Source organism: Dipodomys spectabilis, unplaced genomic scaffold (assembly GCF_019054845.1).
Source record: "Dipodomys spectabilis isolate Male_0828 unplaced genomic scaffold, ASM1905484v1 ptg000348l, whole genome shotgun sequence".
Classification (NCBI taxonomy): Eukaryota; Metazoa; Chordata; class Mammalia; order Rodentia; family Heteromyidae; genus Dipodomys; species Dipodomys spectabilis.
In genome coordinates, this window is record NW_024871025.1 from 216,448 (window position 1) to 240,715 (window position 24,268).

At 40.2% G+C, this 24,268-nt stretch overlaps 1 protein-coding gene across 4 annotated transcripts in view; it reads right to left on the bottom strand.

Annotated features, from left to right (window-relative positions):
- Cul4b (cullin 4B) overlaps positions 1–17,596 on the bottom strand; it is a 43,163-nt gene extending 25,567 nt beyond the window's left edge. For 2 of the 4 annotated variants that reach the window (XM_042665806.1, XM_042665804.1), the window contains exons 1-7: positions 17,514–17,596; positions 16,193–16,756; positions 14,085–14,200; positions 3,916–4,019; positions 3,318–3,387; positions 1,139–1,212; positions 108–270 (exon numbers count right to left, since the gene is read on the bottom strand). In XM_042665806.1, coding sequence (XP_042521740.1) covers positions 108–270; positions 1,139–1,212; positions 3,318–3,387; positions 3,916–4,019; positions 14,085–14,200; positions 16,193–16,756; positions 17,514–17,541 — 1,119 coding nt within the window. In that variant the 5' untranslated portion in view covers positions 17,542–17,596. Of the gene's footprint in view, positions 1–107; positions 271–1,138; positions 1,213–3,317; positions 3,391–3,915; positions 4,020–14,084; positions 14,201–16,192; positions 16,757–17,513 lie in introns of all 4 variants that reach the window. The other 2 variants (XM_042665805.1, XM_042665803.1) reach the window with 1 other exon arrangement.
- Between the last annotated feature and the right edge of the window lie 6,672 nt (positions 17,597–24,268).

A 24,268-nucleotide genomic window follows, 5' to 3' on the forward strand; every position in this document is an offset into this window, starting at 1 on the left:
CAAAATGAAGGTCATTTATTCAACAAATATTTATTGAATGTCTTCTATATGAAAAACACTATGAATGTGGGTATTAAATCATATCTATAGGCAGTGAAATAACTTACTTGCAAATCAGAAAGCATACTTAAAAGGCTTCGGAGTAAACTTCTATCAATTGCTTCACCATTCCTCTCCCTCTCAATCAAGAGAAGAATGCCATCAATTGTCTTATTCTGGACTTTTTGATCACTTATAATATGAGCCCTAAATAATTCTAGTCCCATGTCCCTAAAATTAAAAAAAAAACTAAATTAATTGACAATACCATTTCTGAATAGCCTTGCTTAACTTCTTACACATTAATTAGGATTCTAGGCTTCAAAGGAGAAATTGTAAAAAGTTAAATCCATATTAAATTTTGAATAACATTATTAAATATACAGAAAACTCATTTTTGTCTTTAATGAAAACTAAATTCCTGTCTTCCTCCATAATTAAGTTTTTATTATTTCCTCTGGTGGAGGAAATTATATTATCTCCTGATAACATTTGATTTCACCAAGTCAAGAAACAATATTAATTCAAAAAAGCAGGGCATTGTGGTACATATTTGTAATCTCAGCATTCAAGAAGCTGAGGCAGGAGTATTGTGAATTTGAGGCCAGCCTGGACTACATAGTGAATGTCAGGCAAACCTGATCTACATAATGAGACCTTGTTTCAAGAAACAACGAATTAGTTCAAACACAAAACCATTTTCACTGTACTGGCATATTTAGTCACTCACTAATGGACTTCAGTACTACAAAATCAGATTATGACTACAGATAATTAGGCACATGGTATGGGAGTTTACCATAACATTTCACTTTTGTGTGCACATCAATTTTTCTATATACTATTATTAGAAGAAAACAATTGAAGTCTTGATGATCAGTAGCAATTCACTCACAGACATTCCAGCACAAGTGTTAATCTTGCTTAGCAAGAAAAATTGCTTCATATCTTAGTATACACTAAGGAAAAGTTAGCCATCTTCAGTATTAGCATATGTCAGAGCCAAATGTGAATTTGTAGGATATTACAGTATGACTTGCTCTTTCATGATTGTAATTAAGTTAATTTGTAACAAATCTCAATTTTCTAGCATCCTTACCAAATGGAAGGTAGCATTGAATTCTGAAGAACATAAGTTCTATCCAGAAACAAAAAAATGCTTCTAATCATTATCTGTAAAATAAAAGAAATTAAACAAGTTTTATAATTTGTGAAATTGAAATACTTGCTCTCAATAGAAGAAAAAAAACGAGTTTTATACTAGACTCTGAAGATCCAACATACACATAAACATATTTATCTGAAAATAAATAATCCTTGTTGAGGTGTCTAGCAAAGAAACACAATAGTCCTCTGATTTCTCTGCTACTTAAGAAATAATTGGAGAGCTGGGAAGGTGGCTCAGTGGTAGAGTGCTTGCCTTGCATGCATGAGGCCCTGGATTTGATTCCTCAGAACCACATAAGCAGAAAACGCCGGAAGTGGCGCTGTGGCTTAAGTGGTAGAGAACTAGCCTTGAGGTGAAGAGTTGAGGGCCAGCGTTCAGGCCCAGAGTTCAGGCTCCAGGACCAACAAAAAGGAAAAAGAAAAAGAAGTAATTGAAAGTATGAAAAGGGAATCAAGCTAGGTGCTGGTGGCTCACACCTATAATCATAGCTATTTAGGAGGCTGAGATCTGAGGATTGTGGTTGGAACCCAGACCAGGCAGGAAAGTCCAAAAGACTCTTATTTCCAATAAATTACCAAAAAAAGCCAGAAGTGGAGCTGTAGTGCAAGTGGTAAAGCACTCGCCTTGAGCAAAAGAAGCTCAGGGTTAGCACCCAGGCCCAGTGTTCATGTCCCAGGACAAAAAAAGAGAGACTCAAGGATACTATACCTGTTATATAGAGCATCATAGCAATTTAGAAGCCAACTGGTACAGATAAAAGGTAGCAATTTAGAAGCCAATTGGTATAGATAAAAGGTAGTTCTAAATTAAATATTTCAAATATGAATTAATACAAATAGCCAATTTTGAGAGCAATTCATTTACAATCAAATATTTAAAAATGCAAATTTTTTTTTCATCAAAATTGTCATATTAAAGTATAATAGCTATTTAATGTTTTAATTAGTGCAGTGGAATTGAAAATAAAATTAAAAAAGGGAATCAAGGGCACACATACACTTCTTCTTTAGCAACAGGACTAGTAGATAAAAATGTCTTAAATTGTACCTGTGGCATATTGAGAATATATTTTAAGATTTTAATTTATGCTAAATACTGGTGGTTCACAATACAGTCTTCAGTACTCAAAAGGCTGAGCTCTTCAGATCAAAGTTCAAAACAGGCCCAGACAGAAAAGTCTGACGGAATGGGCTGGGTGTGACTTAAGTGATAGAATGCTTGCCTAGCAAATATAAGGTCCTGAAAAGAAAATAAATAAAAAGAAAATAAAGGGGCTGGGAAGGTGGCTCAGTGGTAGAGTGCTTGCCTTGCATGCATGAGGCCCTGGGTTCGATTCCTCAGCACCACATAAGCAAAAAGCCGGAAGTGGCGCTGTGGCTCAAGTGGTAGAGCACTAGCCTTGAGCTGAGGGACAGTGCCCAGGCCCAGAGTTCAGGCCCCATGGCCGGACCCCCCAAAAAAGAAAAAGAAAAAAAAAGAAAAAGAAAATAAAGAAAAAGAAAATAAAGACTGACAAAGTGCAACTTTTTAATGATGTAGTTTTTAATTATTTAATTTTTATTTTATTTTATTTTTTGCTAGTCCCAGAACTTGAACTGTGATCCTGAGCATTGTCTCAGATTCTTGTGCTCAAGGCTACCGCTCTACCACATAAACCACAGCTCCACTTCCCACATTTTTTTTCTTTGTGGTTAATTGGAGGTTAGAGTATCTAGGACTTTCTTGCCCAGGCTGGCTTTAAGCCCTGATCTTCAGATCTCAGCCTCCAGAGTAGCTAAGATTATAGATGTGAGTCATCAGCACCAGGCTACAAGGCTTTTATAAGTAACATTCCTATACTTGATGATTTTTTAGCTACCAAGTCTAAGCTGAAATATACTATTTTTTATTGGGGAGGTCCGGTCGTGGGGCTGAACTCTGGGCCTGGGTGCTGTCCCTCAGCTCTTCAGCTCAAGGCTAGCACTCTACCACTTGAGCCACAACACCACTTCCGGTTTTTTTCTGCTTATGTGGTGCTGAGGAATCGAACCCAGGGCCTCAAGCATGCAAGGTAAGCTTGCTCTACCACTGAGCCACCTTCCAAGCCCCTATAATATTATTTTTAACTTACCATTTGCCTACAGTGGTTTTGCCAGCATCTGTCAATCTTCTTTAGAAAAAGAACACTATCCAATGAATCCATAGTGTATGTTAAGGATATTTTAAGATGTTTAGTACAAGTAATATATGCAATATAAGCATATTTATCACAAACACAAAAAATTCTTTACATTAAATAAAACAATAACAACTAAAGAACAAAAGGTATTTCTTAAAATGCAAAAAAATTAAGGTCTCTCACTAAGGCACCTTTAAAAATCAGTCCTACCATTACCTGACTTATGTAACTGCAATTCCTCTGTACATCACCTATATGATAATTAAATTTTTGAAATAAGTCCTACACATAATTGAGCATAACATCTTTGGTTTATCATTTTCTTACAAATTTGCTAGTACAAAATGGTAACAATAAGAGGAAATTTTACTTACATATGACAGATATATTTGAACTCTAATGCTAAAAAGTAAAAAAAATCCTCTAAAATGCAAAGAACAAAAATGATAAATGTACAAAATAGACATTCCACTTCAAGCTGGGTTAAACAGTGAGGGGAAGGGAGAAGGAGAAGATAAGAATGTAAGAAATTTTGTTTTTGAAAGGATATTCTCTGAACTGATGAATCTGCGCTTTGATGTGATCTTCACAAATCTGCCTCAGCTGTTTATACAAATTTGCAGAAATCTTGTAAGAACAAAGATTTTCTACAGCCTACAAAATAAAATATAGAATAAAACATAGAATTTCTTAGGGAGAGGGTAAGACGTGTTTCTCAATTATCTACAAGAACTTCTTAGTTTGTTGATATTTCTGTAATACTAGCTTATTAAAAGTAATTATTCACTGGGCGCTGGTAGATCATGCCTTTAATCCTAGCTACTCAGGAGGCTGAGATCTGAGGATTATGGTACAAAGCTAGCCTGGGAAGGAAAAGTCCAAGAGACTATTATCTCCAATTAACCTCCAGAAAACCAGAAGTAGAGCTGTGGCTCAACTGGTAGAGCTCTGCCCTGGAGCAAAAGAGTTCAGGGACAACACCCAGGTCCTGAGCTCAAGCCAGCCCCACAACCAACCAAAAAAAAAAAAAATAGTTATTCATCCCTTTAAACTACTCACTAAGCTGATCCATGAAGATCACAAATTGGAGGTCACCATGAGCAACTTAGAAGTCAATCTCAACACAAGCTAAGATAAACTTATCAATGTAAGGGGGTGGGAAGGTGGCTCAGTGGTAGAGTTCTGCCTTGCATGCATGAGGCCCTGGGTTCAATTCCTCAGCACTACATAAGCAGAAAAAGCCATAAGTGGTGCTGTAGCCCAAGTGGTAGAGCACTAGCCTTGAGCTGAAGAGCTGAGGGACAGCGCCCAGGCCCAGAGTTCAGGCCCCACAACCAGCCAAAAAATACTTTAAAAAAAAAAAAAATATATATATATATATATATATATATATATATATATTGGGGCTGGGAATGTGGCTCAGTGGTAGAATGCTTGCCTTTCATTCATGAGGCCCTGGGTTCGATTCCTCAGCACCACAAAAGAAAAAGAAAAAAAAGCCGGAAGTGGTGCTGTGGCTCAAGTGGTAGAGCGCTAGCCTTGAGTTAAAGAGCTGAGGGACAGTGCCCAGGCCCAGAGTTCAGCCCCACGACTGGACCCCAAAAAAAAAATATAGATAGACAGATAGATAGACAGACAGATAGATAGATATCAATGTAAGTGGTGCGTTTTTTCCATGACCAATATACTGTAAAAAAGAAATTAATACATATATAATAAAATAATATATTCACACATAGATTAACGAAAAAGGGAGTTAAGCCAAGTTCTACATATCCAAGTTATAGCAATTGTCAAATATAAAAACTGTCTTTCCAAAATTTTAATACATTTTTTTTTGCCAGTCATGGGGCTTGAACTCAAGGCCTGGGCACTGTCCCTGAGCTGCTTTTGCCCAAGGCTAGCACTTTACCATTTTAGCCACAGTGCCACTTCTGGCTTTTTCTGTGTATGTGGTACTAAGGAATCAAATCCAGGGCCTCATGAATGAAAGGCAAGCATTCTACCACTGAGCCACATTCCCAGCCATTTAATAATTTTTATAAGCACATCCATCTTAACTCTAAAATAATTTCACCAATACATTTTTTTTGGTCAGTCGTGGAGCTTAAACTCTGGGCCTGGGTGCTATCCCTGCTCTCTTCAGCTCAAGGCGAGCACTCTACCACTTGAGCTACAGCGCCACTTGTCTTTCCTGCCGGGGCTGGCTTTGAACCGTGATCCTCAGATCTTATCCTCCTGAGTAACTATAATTACAAGTGTGAGCCACCAGAGCCCAGCTTCACCAGTATTTTTTGTTTTTTGTTCTTGTCGGTTGTGGGACCTGAACTCTGGGCCTGAACGCTGTCCCTCAGCTCATCAGCTCCAGGCTAGTGCTCTACCACTTGAGCTACAGCACCACTTCCTTCACCAATATTTTTATATCAAGTGAGCATTACACTGCCACTACAACGAAATTTCAACTTACTTATACTTTCTTGGGTTTTCCTGAACAGATCAAAGCAGAAATTTCTGTTAGCTGTATTAAAATGAATATAATTTGTAAGGTATATTAAATAGGTAGGTTTCATTAGGTAGCTGATGAAGAGAACACCACATGCTATTCAGGCAGGAGAAGAAGTTTATTTACTGAATTGCTGCCCCTGCCATGCATAGTGGAAAAGCATGGCTGAAAAGGAAAGTAGGGGGGGTAGGTAGGAAGGGGGCGACCCACCTCTGGGCCAGGACTTATCTAGGCCAGGGACAGGAAGAGGTGTGGCCAGATGGGGGAAAGGTGTGGCCACACTGGATCTGGATGTGACCTCTTAAGGTCAGATGAGAGGCATGTGATCAGAGGTGGCCAAGGATGTGACCTAGCTGGAGGGGAAGGTGACTACTTCCAGGTCTGCCAGTTACCTAGGTAACAAATACTGGGTGGAAACTTAGCCAAGAGGGAGGGAGGTGTTCCTGTTCAGACCTTACATAGTTAAATACCAAAAATTTCCTCTATCATTCCATTTAAGCTTGTAGAAGCTTTACATTTTGCACAAAAGAATAAACATTAATTACAAAAGAAACTACTACATCTTTATTGTAAAAGTTGAATTGGTCCTCCATTACACTTAAAACCCACAGAACAAGTTCAGATGTGAATTTCTTGTTCTATGTCTATCAAAAGACAGATTTAAAACAACAGGAATGATAAAACTCCAATGAACTCATATTATCTATAACTCAAACTAGTAATAACAAATATATCAAGATAAAACTTCCATTAAAATAGACTGATGAAGGGCATCTAAGTTCTAGTTGACTGGAGTGTATTTTATTAATAAGCAACTGGAAGTCACATTCCTAGTATTCAGGTCCTATACATTAGTAAATGTAAGGAAAACTTTAAAAGAATCCACTTATCTCATTGGGGAAGTCACCATATCTCACTAGGAATGAGGAAGTCAATTATCTCAACAGCTAAGAAGGAATAGGAAATTTTAGCCAAAGCAACCTGGAGTTAAGCCAGAACTATATAATGGTAAATTTATATTTATTTCTTGTGCCTATGGTAATTTTCTTTGTGGAGAATTCCTTTCTTTGTATAGTAGTATTCCTCTTAAATGACTTATTTTCTCAACATTTATCATTTCCCCTCCTAGATTCCTGTCATATTACTTAGTGCATACTTCACCCTCTACTCTTTTCCCATTTGTAGAATTTATCTAAACACTACATATTCCATTTCCTTCTGTCATGTTTGCTTTCTCCCCAAAAGCAGTAGATAAACCTACCTTTTTACACATGATACCATATATTTCCCAACTAGGTCCCACTTCTTCCAGTAAGTTCTTAACTGTTCAGAAGCCAGTGAATCACATAGCACTCTCACCCACCATATAACAATGACTTGTCACTGAATCATTAATATGTCCGTGTGTGTGTGTGTGTGTGTGTGCGCGCGCGCGCGTGTGCACGTGTGCGTGCACGTGTGTGCACATACCTGTCCTGGGGCTTGAACTCAGGGCCTGGGTACTGTCTCTGAGCTTTGTTCCTCATGGCCAAGGTAAAGAGGCTGAGTACCAAATATTGTTCCCCAGAAGGAAATGGATAGTGAAAAATAAAATGGCTAATTAAATTGAGCTTTATACACATACAACTCCACCTATCTTTAGTGTAAGGTATAAGAATTTCTGCAAGTGATTGTGGCTCACACCTATAATCCTAGCTACTCAGGAGGCTGAGCCAGCCCAGACATAAAAGTCCAAGAGACTCCTACCTCCAATGAACTACTCAAAAAAAGCTGGAAGTGGTGCTTGTGGCTTAAGTAGTAGAGTGCTAGCCTTGAGAACAAAGAGGTTCAGGAACAGTGTCCAGGCCCTGAGATCAAGTGCCAGGACTGGGGGAAAAAAAAGAATTTCTGAGGTGGGATAGAGGTACAGCTCAAGTAGAAGAGCCTGAGGGTCTAGATTCCATTACTAGCAACATAAAAAGAAAATTTGCTGGATGCTAGTGGCTCATCCCTATAATCCTAGCTACACAGAAGGTTAAGATCTGAAGACATGATGGTCAAAGCCAGCCTGGATAGACATATCTGTGAGACTCTTATCTCCAAATGCTGAAAGTGGAGGTATGGCTCAGGGTTACAACAGACTGAAGCAAAAGCAGCCAAACAAGAGTAAAAGTTACTAAGTTCAAGCCCCATTTCCAGTACACACATAAAAATAACAATTTAGTGGGCATTGGTGGCTCATGCCTGTAATCCTAGCTACTCAGGAGGTTAAGATCTGAGGATTGGGGTTCAAAGCCACCTCAGGCAGGAAAGTCCATGAGACTCTTATATGCAAAAAAATACTAAGAAAACCAGAAGTGGTGCTGTGGCTCAAGTGGTAGAGTGCTCCCCTTGAGCTGAAGAGCTCAGGGATAGCATCCAGGCCCAGAGTTCAAACCCCACAGCCGACAAATAATATTAATAATAATTTTTAAAAGTCAGAAGTGAAGTTGTAGCTGAAGTGGTGGTCTTAGAGTACCAGAGTTGAATGAGAAAGCCAAGCAAAAGTGCAAGAACATGAAGATAATAATCTCATTCTTTTAAATATTACTTGGTTTAAAGAATGCAAAAAACAAAATCCTCACTGTAAGATACTACAGGTGAAAATAGGACATGTACTTGAGAAGTGTAGAGAAAAATGGTTCCCTTTTTTCCCTTAATTTCACTAATAGGATCTACTTGAAACATATTTGGGATGTAATCTACTCATCAGGGAGCTAATTTGGCTTAATATGGACTTAGAATTTTTAAATATGTGGCTTTAGAGCTCTAAAACAAAAATGCAATTTTAAAATAAAAATTTCTTTTATAAATACTCAAATATTTATCATTGATGATAACCTATATGTTACAGGAAGTATACTAAGCACTCTTTTGCAGTACTTTATTTACAATAACCTGATATTATAGGTAATGACAATTCCCCTCTTACACAAATGAGGAAAGTATGACTTAAATATGTATCATCCAAAATTTTAGAATGGCAGGTAGTTTTGTAATCTAAGGCATAACTAATCCTCACACTCAGGAGGCAGAAGAATCATGAGTTCAAAGTGAGCCTCAGCTATACATCAAGACTATGTCACAAATACAGGATTAGGGGAAAAAGGATCTCAGCCAAGAACAGGTGGCTCACCTCTGTAATCCTAGCTACTTAGGAGGCTAAGAGCAAAAGGATGACAGTTCAAGGCCAAACAGGACAGAAAATTGAAAAGACCCATCTCAAAAATAACCAGTAGCCGGGTGCCTGTGGCTCATGCCTGTATTCCTAACTACTCAGGAGGCTGAGATCTAAAGATTTAGGTTTGAAGTTAGCCTGGACAGGAAAGATCATGACACTCTTGTCTCCAATTAGTCACCAAAAAGCTGTGGCTCAAGTAGTAGATCAACTACCCTGGAACAAAAAAGCTAAAGGAAAGCACCCAGGCTGGGAGTTCAGGCCCCATGCTGGCAAAACAAATACAATGTTTGCTTATTGCAAATGCACTCAGAACATTTTCTTTTCAGAAGTTCAAGGCTTAGTAGACAGTATGTGAAACCCACACTTGGGACTTACATCCTAAGTTTTAATCCAAAAATCCCTGGGCAGTATGCTTTAGCTTTTTTGCTCAAGGTTGGCACTCTACCATTTGAACCACAGCACTACTTTTTTGGGAAGAGGGGTTAGCTGAAAATAAGAGTCTCACAGACTTTCCTGCCTAAGAAGAGTTTGAATTGTGATTCTCAGATCTCAGTCTCTTAGTAGCTAGGATTTGAGGCTTGAGCCACAGGCCACACTATCTTCCTTTTTGTAAAGAAAATTCCAAGAAGCATTTATAAAAATCAAGGCCAAACACAATAAAAGAGCTAGAAACAAATGCTTTTGAATTTATTGTAGCAGAACCAATAAGGTACAAAAAATTCAAAACAGTGAGAAAGAAGGTACACTTCTGACATCAGGTTAATGCTATAATCAAACAGCAGGTAAAACTTCTCAAACAGCAGGTAAAACTTCTGAAGTAAAGAAAGGATAAATGTGTGGAAATGTAGGAATAAAATGTACCCTGTTGGAATGACTAATATAAGCTAATAAAGACAAAAAAATTGAACTACAAAAAAGATTAACAGAATAAAGGTATCAGGGATAATATATTCAAATCAAAAGCCCAAGAAAAATATTCAAAGTGGTGAGAGCTTATTTACAACTACAATCAACATTTTTGAAAGTATGAAGCAGCAAAATCTTGTGTTCACCAGCAGATTAATAGATAAATGAAATGGTAAATTTGACGAGAATCATTTATCCTTAAAAAGGAAAAGAATTCTGACACTGGCTATAAGATGAAAGATTTTATGTTCAGCTAAATAAGATTATTAGCCTATATATAATGCATAATTGGGGTTATATGTAATATACAATTATAAATAAGTCAGAATATAAAAGACAAGTATTGTAGGATTCTTCTTTTACCCAAGACACCTAGAATAAACAACTCATAGAGAAAGTAGAATAGTGGTTGTCAGAGGTCTAGGGTAGAGGGAATGGGAAGTTAAATGTTTAATGTGTAGAGAGTTTCAGCTTGATTAAAAACTTTAGATAAAAAGAAGTATGAAAGATATAAATATAAAGAAATCAAAGAAAAACATACAACAGACAGTTGGAACCATCAGCTGCACTGGACATCAATCAAAATGAACTAAGCAACTCAATGGCAGCGATGGGAGGGAGGGAATGAGTGGGAAAGACGGAACAGCTGACACTGTGCAAAAGGAGCTGACACTGTGCAAAAGGAAAGAAATGTACACATCACCTGATGTGGAAGAAATAACTGTATTGTCAAAGTTCATAGAACTCATAAATTTTATAGACCATGATAGACAATTTGCCCCAGGAAAGTTAGAATGTGCTTGTGACATTTTTTTAGTTGAAAATATCATTTTATTTTTTTTATTTTTAAAATTTTTTTTGCCAGTCCTGTGTTTGTGACTTTAAGCATTCACTATCCAACAACACTGTGAAATTTGTGAAATTATGTAATCACTTAAGCACAATAAAGAATTTGCAAAGAAAAGAAATTCAATATGCTGTACACTAACATACCGAAATAAACACAATAAACATACAAATGAGAACATTTATCACATGCTCCAAATAGTTTTTTTCAGAAAGGAAAACTATTTAATTGCTTTGAACACTGTAATACAGTAGTACTTAAAATAATGTGGTATTGTCAGTAAGGCAGCATTATAGCATAAAAATGTACCAAACTAATCCAGGCACCGGTGGCTCATGCCTGTAATCCTAGCTACTCAGGCAGCTGAGAACTGAGGATCATGGTTTAAAGCCAGCTGGGGCAGGAAAGTCCATGAGACTCTTGTCTCTAATTAAACACCAAAAAACGAGAAGTGGAGCTGTGGCTCAAGTGGTAGAGTGCTCACCGTGAGCTGAAGAGCTCAGGGACAGTGCCCAGGAACAGAATTCAAGCCCCATGATATACAAAAAAATAAGTACCAAACTAGTAACAATTTGTCAGTTCAAGTTCCTTTGTTCTTTCAATAGCCAATATATGACTCTGGGGGTAGTAACTGTTACCCTATTGACTTCAGAATGAGTCTCAATAATGCTTAAATGAGATTAATACAACATAAATATGCTTTGTAGGCTATCTTGCTATCTTGTATATTATGTGAAGAAAAATCATTGGATCACATATTTTATTTTATTTTATTTTTATTTTATTTTATTTGAGAACATACTGTACAGAGGGGTTACAATTACATGGGCAGGATAATGCATACATTTCTTACCAAGCATTGCAGCCTCCTCCTTTGTGGATCACATATTTTAAAGCCTTCCCTATTCTAGTTTTTTTTTTCTTCTTTTTCTGTGCCAGTCCTGGAGCTTGAATTTAGGGCCTTGGCGTTGTCCCTGAGCTTTTGTGTTCAAGGCTAGTGTTCTGCCACTTGAACCACAGCTCCACTTCTGGATATTTTGTTTTTGCTTTTGTTTTTTATTTTTTGCTAGTCCTGGGGTTTGACTCAGGGTCTGGGCACTGTCTCAGAGCTGTTTTTGCTCAAGGATAGCATTCTACCCCTTTGAGCCACAGCCACTTCTGGCTTTTTGTTTATGCGGTACTGAGGATTGAACCCAGGGCTTCATGCGTGCTAGGCAAGCACTCTACCACTAAGCCACATTCCCAGCCTCCAGGTGTTTTTTGAGTAGTTAATTGGAGGTTTCATGGGCTTTCATGCCTGGGGAAGCTTTTAACTGTGATCTTCAGATCTCAGCCTCCAGAGTAGCTAGGATTACAGGGATGAACCACCAGTACCTGGATCCCCTGCTCTATTCTTTGCTCTAATCTTATAAATTCTATTATTTTGTCAGTCATGGGGCTTGAACTCTGGGCCTGGGAGCTGTCCCTCAGCTCTTCAGCTCAAGGCTAGTGCTCTACCACTTGAACCACAGCACCACTTCCAGTTTTCTGAGTGGTTTATTGGAGATAAGAGTCTCACGGATATTCCTGCCTGGGGTGGCTTTGAACCATGATCCTCAGATCTCATCCTCCTGAGTAGCTAGGATTACAGTTGTGAGCCACTGGCACCTGGCTTGAAGGCCCTAAGTTTAAGCCATAGTATTGGCACACAAAAATCCTGGCACTAGAGCTATGGTTCAAGCAGTAAGAGTGCCAGTCGTGAGTGAAAATGGTGATCAAGAATGAGACACTGGGCTAGGAATGTGGCTTAGTGGTAGAGTGCTTCCCTAGCATGCATGAGGCCTTGGGTTGGATTCCTTGGTATCACATAAACAAATATAAATAAAATTAATTAAGAATGAGAAACCATGACTTGAAGCCCCAGTATGGGCACACGCACACACAAGCGCGCACACACAAAGCTGGGTGCCAGTTGCTCACACCTGTAATCCTAGCCACTCAAGAGGCTGAGATCTGAGGATCACAGTTCATAGTCATTCTGGACAATAAAGTCTGTGAGACTCTTATTTCCAATAAACTATTCAGAAAAAGCTGGAAGTGGGAATGTAGCTCAAGTAATAGAGTACTAGCCTTGAGCACAAGAGGCTCAGGGATAGCTCTCAGGCCATGAGTTCAAGTTGCAGGACTGGCAAAAAAAATGTGAAAACTATAAATAGTGATAACTCAACTATTATAACTTCTTACAAAGTAATCACACATAAAAGCCTCAAGATATTATACACAGAGGTATATTTAAATACTGAAATGCTGATCCTCTAAGGGAAAAGAACTCCTTAAATTAGTTACATGTGTTAAAAACATGGTAGAGCAATCTCTCTTGGTATGAAGTCTAAGTCAATGATTGCTCTCAACATACTCAAGTTAAATATTTCAAGTAAAGACCTATTTGTTATGCAAAAGAAACAAATTTGGGAAGGTGGCTCAGTGGTAGAGCACTTGCCTTGCATGCATGAGGCCCTGGGTTCGATTCCTCAGCACCACATAAGCAAAAAGAAAAAAAAGCCAGAAATGGTGCTGTGGCTCAAGTGGTAGAGCCTTGAGCTGAAGAGCTGAGGGACAGTGCCCAGGCCCAAAGTTCAGACCCCATGACCAGACCCCCCCCCCCAAAAAAAAGAAACAAATTTGAACCTCAGACTAAGTTGCTAGACTACAACCTGCTGCTCATTTCTAGGCTAAGGTGTATGTCTTACAGTTGAGCAGAAGAGATGACAAGCATAAACAGCAAGAAAAAACTGGCAAACAGCTTCTAATGAGGCAGACTAAATGCTGTAAAGAAGATCAGCTATCTTGAAGTGCTTCCTGTAGGTGGATAACACCAAAGAAATGAGATGTGAACTGAAATCATCTATGCTATAGCACTCCATTATAAATAAAACATCTATCATATCAGAGTATAGCTATCCAAATCTTTATCAAGTGTGAAACTCTGTGGTCTGATTATAAAATAGAATGTCTCAACTAACGAGGGAACTGTAATTAGAAAGAAACCAAAACTCCACTTCAGAAAGTAAAAACCAAGTCAGGCATGGTAGTTCACACCTGTGATCCTAGCATTTGGGAGGCACAGGCAGTTGAAAACCAACAGAGACTACATAGGGAGTTCCAGGCCAAGTCTAGATTATATAGGCAGCACCCTGTCTCAAAAACTGAAAAAAAGAAAAGAAAATCCATGACTCCTACCACAATTTATGTAATTCAAATTTGGTTGTCCATACAAGTACGTACCTGATAGAGTTCTTCTAAATTGTACTTAATCGAAGTACTATTCTGAATAGCTTCTACCGCTTCTTTCAGTTTCTGCCATGTTTCATCTGTGTAGTTTTCTGGTAATTTAGGCTTATCTAAATGATATGCAAAAGACTGGTATTAGAATAATGTATAGGCTATAGTAACTAAAGATACATAAAATCGAACAGCATTACTATTCCAGGCTCTTTGTAATTATTATGCTTAAATATTAAAATAAAAATTGTATTTAAGCTCAATATAAACAAAATTCAAATGGTAGAATACTCATTAAAATACAGAATACTATTAAAACTGAAGGTGAGGTTTTTTTTCTCTTATTGATTGCATTGCTTCAAAAAATAAAAATTCAAAAATGACAAGATAAAACATAACAATCCTGACTTATTCTATTGTGTATAAAACCTAAGCCAACATAAATCTTGTTCCTAAGATTTCAAATACTTCCATGTGTATTTTATAAAGTTATCTTCCCAACAATAAGATGCCTGGGTATATTAATACCATCATTTTTTAAGTAAGAAAACAGGCCAGGAACTCATTTAGTAAACTTGCTCAAGGTCACCATAGTCAATGGCAAAGGTGGAATTCTAATATAGGTCTATTTGCCCCCAAAATTTGTGCAGCAATTACAGAAATGTAGAAAACATCTTCGGTTTTAGACCTCATTGACAAGTACAATGAAATTTAAAACAATTTAAATCTTTAGATAACTTCAGAATCTATGCAGTATTCTCAGAATGGAAAGAGCCATCTTAGTCTTGACTTTAACTTCACTGGGCCAGCAATAAGTGAAAAAAACATTTAACTAAAGCATCCACATACTTAAATATGCTTTTACTTCCAGAGGAAGAGAAAAATAAACAAAAAATTTGAAATCGGTTTGCAAATGCAATTAGTATTACAGCTCATTTCTTTAAAAATCATTGGCTATCAAATCAATACAACTTTAAGTGAAATAATTAACACAGTCAATTATGATTTATAGTCACTTTAGCAAGCTCTAGTATTGAATCAAAAGGAATAATACTTATGAGCCTGGGGATAGAAAGGCAGTGATATAAAATATAAAGGGTTAAAAAATACCATAATCCTCTGCTTGAGACAAAATAGAGCACATTGATTGATTTCCACTAATGTTGAAAACACAAGCACAGAATACTTAATTTTCTCAATGTTAATATTTAGCCACAAGACACTTATCTAGTAGAGTGCTTCAGTTCATTCATTTGCTGTCCCATTTAATAAACATTTTAGCAACTACTACCTGCTAGTTTAGTGTTGAAAAAGTTAGAAAAACAGAAACATATAATAGATAAAAAATTAACTCAGCTGAAATTTTATTTTTTAAAGCAATGCGTTCATAATTCTTCAAGTGACATCGCAAACTCTATGAGCAAATTTTCCTAAAAGCTTCAGGTCAATACTTTAAAAGCTATCCTAGTGAAAAAAAATGTAGTAACTGTTCCTATCTTTAGAATAGTGTACAGAGAGTTACTACTTCTGTGTATACATAACATTTTTCACTTCCAATACCTATCTTTGGGGGAAAATGCAGAGACTGAAAACATTTTGTCCAAATACTGCTTCCAGGATGAGTTTCATAAATATAGTAGTCAATATTATAAATCTACTTATATATATTTCGAGCATAAAAAGATCACATCTGCATTTCTAAAGATTGAAGAATGTGGCCTACTGAAGCAGAAAAAAAAAATTAATGTCCAGGCTAAGTATGCACTTGAAATAAATAATTCTCTTTAGAATACAAATTTCTCACCTGTTAAATCCTGATCAATCATACTGTAGATTGTCAGTTACAAGGAATAACAAGTTAGATAGAATAGCCTGAGACAAATAGAAAAACACTCTACAGAAATACCCAGTGTTTGCTTCAGCAAAAGAATACAAACCACCCTCTTAAAAATGAACCCTCCACACGAAAAAAGGATTTCCCCTTCACCTCAATGATTATACATAAAACATTAGGCCACCTCTATACTGCTTAATATATTAACATAAAAGAGCACGTGACTACTCAAGTGTCAAATCCTTAGTAGGTGATTAGGGATTTTGGCCTTGGTTACCTTTAAAGTTCTTGATCACTAACTTCTTAGCAGAGCCAGGCTTGCTGTTAGCAAAACTAGAGACGGTGGTAGAAGATTTGGCTAGGCCGTTTGCATGATGCACCGAAGTCATAGAAGAAATTAATATACTCTTATTTTTAAGTTGCTGCTGCTGAGATGTAGCAGCAGTTGGTGAAGATGAGGAGGAGGAGGAGGAGGATTCCTCAGCCATCTTCGCATCAAACCCTACAAACTCCAGGGTGTCTTCAAAACGTAGCTTCTTCTGTATTGGTATGTGGCTAGAAGAAGCCACTGAAACACCTAGGCAGAAGGAGGAGGTTGAAGGGGATGCTGAATCCCTGGGTTGTAAGGGAGGAATGGATGAGAAGGAAGAGGAGCAATCAAAGTCTTCTCTCTCGTTACTACTATTAGTGCTGCTACTGCTGCTGGTGCTGCTACTGCTGCTGCTGCTGTTTAACTTTCTCTTCTTGGCAGAGGTGGGCGGAGTAGTGCTGGTATTACCATCAGTGGCAGATCTGACCTCCTGTGCAGCAGCAGCAGCTGAGGGATTGGGGGAAGAAAAACCTGTTGGAAACATGAAAATAGCGGGGTCAACAGGCAGAGGAGCATGAAAAATCTACGTTTATATATGCCTGCTTACGTGTAGGAAAGAAGGTGGCGGTATCAGAGGGGGAAGGGAAGAAAGAAGAGAGGAGAAACACAGAGGACGAGAAGGAAAGTGGGGGGGGGGGGCACAGGGGAATGGGAGGGTTTGGAAAGGCGGTTAGGCTGACACCCAGAGTGAGCAGAACGAAAGCAGAGAGCGAAGGAGGAGGCAGACAGGTAAACGGCCGTGCCGTCCCCCCTCCCCTGCTTCTCAATCTGTCTCTCCCCACTTTCTGCAGGAGCGACTCTGAGTCTGTGAAGCAGCAACTCCACCTCCGCCTTTTCTCCCTCTCCCTGGGAGGGGAGACGCTGTGGATGGGGGGGAGGGGGAGGAGGAGAGAACCGGGGCTTGTTATTGTCAATAGCACAAGAGGCTAAAGATGGCGCCACTTCCGGTCACGCGGCGCCGAGGGAGGGACGCTGTCTCTCCCCCACCCCACCCCCACCCCGGGCAGGGAGGGGGGAGGGGAAGGGTACAGTGAGGAACTACAGATGGGGTGGGGGAGAGCTGGCTCGTGGCGGGCCCGCTAACGCACTCCAGTCGCCCGGGTTAGTAGGCTCCCACTCTGGTTCTCTCTCTTCTTCTCTGGAAGCACCCTCCACCCCCGGCCCAACCAGTAATTCCCACCCCCTCCTTAAAGGTCCCTCAGGGACCTTCGCACTGCAGAGTCCTTACCGGAAGTGACTGGGCAGACACTTTTCATAGCGCCCAGATCTCAAAGCCCCCAGGTTCGCAGGACTATAGGGGGGGGGTTAAGGAAGAAAGGGGGGGGAAGAGAAGTAGAAAAGGAGGAGGGGCGGGCCTTGGAAGCTTCTGATTGGAAGTTTCTGAACCTGAGGCGGGCGGGCGGCGGACGGACCGCTGTAAGTGTGTGGGGGGGTGGGGGGCGGGGAGTCTACAGTAGGAGCGGGAAGGGAATCTGTTAGGGATGATGATAGTTGGTGACAGCGAGGGGCGGGGTGAGCTAGCTAGGAAAAGACAAGAAAAAAGGAGTAAAAAGTAGGAAACTCCGAGAACGGAAACTTTGAAAGGAATAAAAGGAATAAGAGAGGGTTTACAAGGTGGTGGAGGAAAATATAATCAAGTCTTTATGCTTGATGCTAGAGAAGAACGTTGCACTATTACGATTAAAGGAAAAGACAAAAAAAAATGCTAAAGGAAAAGACCAAAAAAGGCCAAGGAAAAAACGGAGTTTTTGATTCTATGGAGTAACAAAAGTGTTTCTCTTTTATGTCAACGCTACCTCAGGCCGTATAATAAAAAGGAACCAAATTTTCATACTTTCTTCAGTAAGTACTAAAGCTTTAAGTCTGGTTACATTCCTACCAATAGCTTTTCGATGAGGTCTATAGCCACTAAACTTAACAGACAAGCAGTCCCCACCATAATTCCAGGGATCCCCCCCCTCCCCCCCCCCCCCCCCCCCCCCCCCCCCCCGCCTTCCACCCAAACCCATCAGTCATTTGCAGACCGAACAAGCTAACACTCGCTCCCTTCATTTACTGAATGTTTACACAGTTTCAAGGACACACTGTAGAAAAGAGTAATATTGGCAACACACAACGTTTACTTTTTCATTACTGATAAAACAAATACTTTGAAATGTGATTAAATTAGCAAAATATCCTTGTAAATTCTCTACAATTTATGTAATCCTAGGGCATTTTCAGAGGACAGAACACTATGTCCAATAAACTACCTGCCAACCTGTTGATCATTCAGTAAGCATTTATCCAGAGTTGTAATACCAGGCACCTGGCTTTGAAAAGCCAGTGTGTTAAGACAGTCAAAATAAATTTCCAAGCCAGGTGCTGTGGCTCATGCCTGTAATCCTAGCTACTCAGGAGGATGAGATCTGAGGATCATGGTTCAAAGCCAGCCTAGGCAGGAAAGTCCATGACACTCATATCTAATAAACTACTCAGAAAAACAGAAGTAGCGCTGTGGCACACGTGATAGAGTGCTGGCCTTGAGCTGGAGAGCTCAGGAACAATGCCCAGGCCCAGAGTTCAAGCCCCATGACTTACCAAAAAAAAAATATCCATAACACTGTTGTAAAAAAAAAAGTACAAAGTACTCTGGGAACACACAAAACAAGCACTGTGGGGGAAAATGTGAAATAGGATCAGTTTCACAAAGGCAATCCTGGGATTCAAAGTAGTAGCTAACAAAGACGAGGAGGAGCAGGTACACTCTGAGCGATGGAAACAATAACATGGCAAGAAATTGTGTGAAAATGTTTGCTTGGCCCACTTATGGAAAGTATAGTTAGTCTGGAAAGTAGAATATCTGGTTGGAGTTGGGAGTATGGGAGATGACACACAAAAGTGCCTAGGACACCAAACCAAAAACTTTGTGTTGCCTATCCTGTATAGGCAGTGGTAGACAGCAGGAAGACAAGGCTTTTATAAACGAAGTAACAGGCTTAAAGAGTAGTGTAAAAGCTGCTGCTATGGCATAGGTAGTGATGAATAAAAACGGAACACTACAAATAAATCAACTTTATTTAACAAAAATTCTCCCCCCCTCCCTCTCCCTTCCCCTCTCTCTCCCTCTCCTTCCTCCTCTCCTTCTTCCTTTCCCTCCTCTACTCTCTAAGCTCAGACCATTTGCTTACCTTGCAGTCTATACCACTTGGAGTCATACCTTCAGTCCAATCTTTGTTTAAAAAGGCCCACTTGGGGTGTGTGTCTATCTGTCTGTGTGTCTGTCTGTCTGTGTGTATGTATCTGTGTCTGTGTGTTGATTCTGAGGCTTGAAGTCAGGGCCTGGGCACTAACTCTTGAGTTGTTTTGCTCAAAGCTAGCAGTCAAACACTTGAGCCACAGCTCCACTTCTGGTGCTTTTTTGTTCTTGTCCTTAGCTGGAGATCAGAGTCCCACAGGCGAGGTGCTGGTGGCTCTGGCCTGTAATCCTAGCTACTCAGGAGGCTGAGATCTCAGGATCATGGTTTGAACCCAGCCCAGAAAGGTGAGTCCATGGGACTGTCTCCAATTTACCACCAAAAACTGGAAGTGGAGCTGTGGCTCAAAGTGGTAGAGCACTAGCCTTGAGAGAAAAAGCTTAGGAAAAGTGCCCAGGCCCTGAGTTCAAGCCCTAAGACAGAAGACAACAAAAGGAGGAGGTGGTGTCTCACAGACTTTCCTGCCTGTACTGGCTTCAAACCATAATCCTCAAATCTCAGGATTACAGCGCTGAGCTAATCTTAAAGTATTTTTTTTTGTTTAAGATTTACATTTTGTTACACAAAACAACTTAGAAATTACCGGAACTATGTTTCTACTTGGACCCTGGAACCATTATTTTTTGTCAGTGATGGGGCCTGAACTCTGGGCCTGGGCACTGTCCTTCAGCTCTTCAGCTCAAGGATAGCACTCTACCACTTGAGCCACAGCACCACTTCTGAGTTTTTCTGCTTATGTTGTGCTAAGGAATCCAACGAGGGCCTCATGCATGCTGGGCAAACACACTACCACCTTCCCAGCTCCCTAGAACCAATTTTTTTTGGCCGGTCACGGGGCCTGAACTCTGGGCTTGGGCTCTGTCCCTCAGCTCTAAAGCTCAAGGCTAGCACTCTACCACTAGAGCCACAGCTCCACTTCTGGCCTTTTCTGCTTATGTGGTGCTGAGGAATCAAACCCATGGCCTCATGCATGGGAGGCAAGCACTCTACCACTGAGCCACCTTCCCAGCCCCCCTGGAACCAATTTTAAAAGAAAAATCTTCCCACTGTTTCATAAAACATGTTTTATATCACAATTCCACAATTACTGGGGAAGAGGAGCTGTGATTTATTATACCTGTAATACTTAAATACTCAAGAGGCTGAACTCTAAGAATCAAAGTAAAGTCATGACTCAAGTGGTAGAGTACCAGCTGTGAGCAATGCCAAGTAAGCCAGGTATTGGTGGCTCACACCTGTAAGCCTTACTACTAAGGAGGCTGAGATCTAAGGATTGCAGTTCAAAGCTAGTCCAGGCAAGAAAGCCTGTGAGATTCTTTTCTCCAATTAACTACTAAAAAGCTGAAAATGGCATTGTGGTTGAAAAAGGTCGAGCACCAGCCCTGAGCAAAAACAAGATCAGGGGCTGTAACGAGGCCCTGAGTTCAAGCCCCAGGATTGGTACACAAAAAGCCAAGCAAGAAGACAAGGCCCAGAGTTACCAGCACAAAAAAGCATCAACTAGGGACTGGGAATATGGCTTAGTGGTAGAATGCTTGCCTAGCATGCATGAAGCCCTGGGTTAGATTCCTCAGTACCACATAAGCAGAAAAAGCCAGACATGACGCTGTGGCTCAAGTGGTAGAGTACTAGCCTCGAGCAAAATAAGCTCAAGGACAGTGCTGAGGCCCAGAGTTCAAGCTCCAGGACTGGCAAAAAAATCAACTAGGCCAGGTGCTGGTGGCTCATGCCTGTAATCCTAGCTACTCTGGAGACTAAAATTGAGGATCGAGATTCAAAGCCAGCTCCGGGAAGGAAAGTCAGTGAGACTCTTATCTCTAATTAATCAATTGAGGGTTTGGAGGTCTGGCTCAGTGGTAAGAGTATCTGTTAGACCCTGAATCTAATTAATCACTTTAAAAAAAAACCTGAAATGGAGCTGTGGTTCAAAGTGGTAAAGCACTAGCCTTGAGCTAAAATTGCAGGGACAGCACGCAGGCCTTGAGTTCAAGACCCACAACCAACAACAACAACAACAAAAATCAACTAGTTGGGGATAGCTAAAATATGGGTACATACATATTCAATATACCCAGACTTTCTCAACCAGAGTTAAATGCATTCTAAACATTAAATAAAATGCATTTTTTTCAGGGCTGAACCTACTAATAATCAAACTGAAGTGTAGAACACCATACAATTATAGCCATTATCAAACTAAACCAGACATGCACTTAATACATATTTTATTTATAGAATCTTTCATGTTGTGAGTTCTGCACATACCTTCAAAACATTAATTAAAATTTATAGTGTTTCCCAGTGAGGTGTAGTTATTGGTTTTCTTTTAACCAACCTTTATTTTAAAGGTAAACGTATTAATAAAGGGAGAAGTACAACCAAGGAGTAGCCTACCTGATCCATCCCCCAGTATCTGTAGCCACATCATTTAAAAGGTAGAGAGTATGGGCTGGGAAGGTGGCTCAGTGGTAGAGCGATTGCCTTGCATGCATGAGGCCCTGGGTTCAATTCCTCAGCACCACATAAGCAAAAAGAAAAAAGCCGGAAGTGGCGCTGTGGCTCAAGTGGTAGGACGCTAGCCTTGAACTAAAGAGCTGAGGGACAGCACCCAGGCCTAGAGTTTAGGCCCCACAACCGGACCCCCCCCCAAAAAAAAGGTAGAGTATAAGCCAGGTGCTGCTGGCTCACACCTGTAATACTAGCTACTCAGGAGGCTGAGATCTGAGGTCGAGGTTCAAAGCCAGCCTGGGCAGGAAAGTCCGTGACACTCTTATCTCCAATAAATCACAAGTAAAACCGAAGTGGTGCTGTGGCTCAAGTGGTAGAGCACTTGCTTGAGCTGAAGAGCTGAGGAACAGTACCCAGGCCCAGACTTCAAGCCCCACGACCAAAAAAAAAAAAAAAAGGTAGAGTATAAAATATATCCCTTTATCAATCACAGGGATTTTCCCCAGGCTACCTGGTTTTAGTCCTCAGGGATTTGCCCCTAATTACACACTCCTGGAAGCCTTATTATTCAGTATGATTTTCCTTAAAAAGAAAAGACTGTACATGCCGGAGAATTTAGATATGTTTCTGAACCAAGTCTTAAGAGTGTATCACATAGGGGCTGGGAAGTGGCTCAGTGGTAGAGCGCTTGCCTTGCATGCTCGAGGCCCTGGGTTCGATTCCTCAGCACCACATAAGCAAAAAGAAAAAAGCCGGAAGTGGCACTGTGGCTCAAGTGGTAGAGCGCTAGCCTTGAGCTGAAGAGCTGAGGGACAGCGCCCAGGCCCAGAGTTCAAGCCCCACGACCGGACCCAAATAAAAAAAAAAAGAGTGCATCACATAACTACGTGCCAGTGGCTCTCACTTGTAATCCTAGGTATTCAGAAGGCTGAGATCCGAAAGATTGAGATTCAAAGCCAGCCTTGGCAGAAACACCATTTCCAATTAACAAGCAAATTACCTGGGAGAAATGGAGGTAGAGAGCAAGCCATAGGTAGAGGGTGGGGAGAAGCAAGAGGATAAGGCCCTGAGTTTGAACCCAACTACATGGTACTGGAATGAAAACAAAGTAATGTATCAAGTAAAAAGAACTTGAACCAAGACATGCCTGTAATCCTGGCACCCAAGATGGGGAGGCAGAGTTAGGATGATCTGAGATCCAGGTGAGTCTAGGCTACGTGGCCAGGAGAGACTTTGTCTCAAATAAGTAAATTAATAAATATGGGTTTTGTTATATAATCAAGAACAATAAGCTGCTACAAGATTAAAGCTCAAGCAAAGGCTATCCTACTATAAAATTACAGACTTGGTAGCATGCATGCACCTGTAACTGAGCACTCAGAACTCAGATGAGGTAGGAAGAGTGAGAACTAGCCTGGGCCATGCAGCAACACCCTGTTTCAAAACAAAAAGTACATGAAGAACCACCACCCCAGCCAAGTGCTGGTAGCTCACGCCTGTAATCCCAGCTACTCTGGAGGCTGAAATCTGAGGATCACAGTTTGAAGCCAGGCCAGGCAGAAAAGTCCATGAGACTCTTATCTCCAAGAAACTACTCAGAAAAAGCTAGAAGTGGCACTGTGGCTCAAGTGGTAGAGTGCTTAGGGACAGTGTCCAGGCCCTGCAAGCTCCAGGACCAAAAAAATAAAAATGACCACAATTCTTAGCTTAAAAAAGGTCTGTAATCACTGTTTTTGATTCCAGTGTCCTGCATCTTGTATATACATTTTTCTAATTCGGGGAGGGAAAGGGAAATAAAATGCTGAAGTAAGGATACAGGATGATCCATTGTAACAATGAGATGTACAAGACACTATGTTGAAAATGAACTTTATAACTTTGAGGGGGGAGGAGTTGGGAAGGTGGGGAGGAAAGGGATGGTAGGGGAAAAACAAAGGAGGGGGTAACAATGCTCAATAGGAAATGTACTCATTACCTTACTCATGTAACTGTAACCCCTGTACAGTATCTTTACAATAATATACATATACATTAAAAGTCTGTTGATCTTGGGGCTGGGAATGTGGCTCAGTGGTAGAGCACTTGCCTTGCATGCATGAGGCCCTGGGGTCGATTCCTCAGCACCACATAAGCAAAAAGAAAAAAAGCCAGAAGTGGCACTGTGGCTCAAGTGGTAGAACACTAGCCTTGAGCTGAAGAGCTGAGGGACAATGCCCAGGCCCAGAGTTCAGGCCCCACGACTGGACCCAGAAAAAAAAAAAAGTCTGTTGATCTTTAAAAAGTAAAAGTAATGTATTAA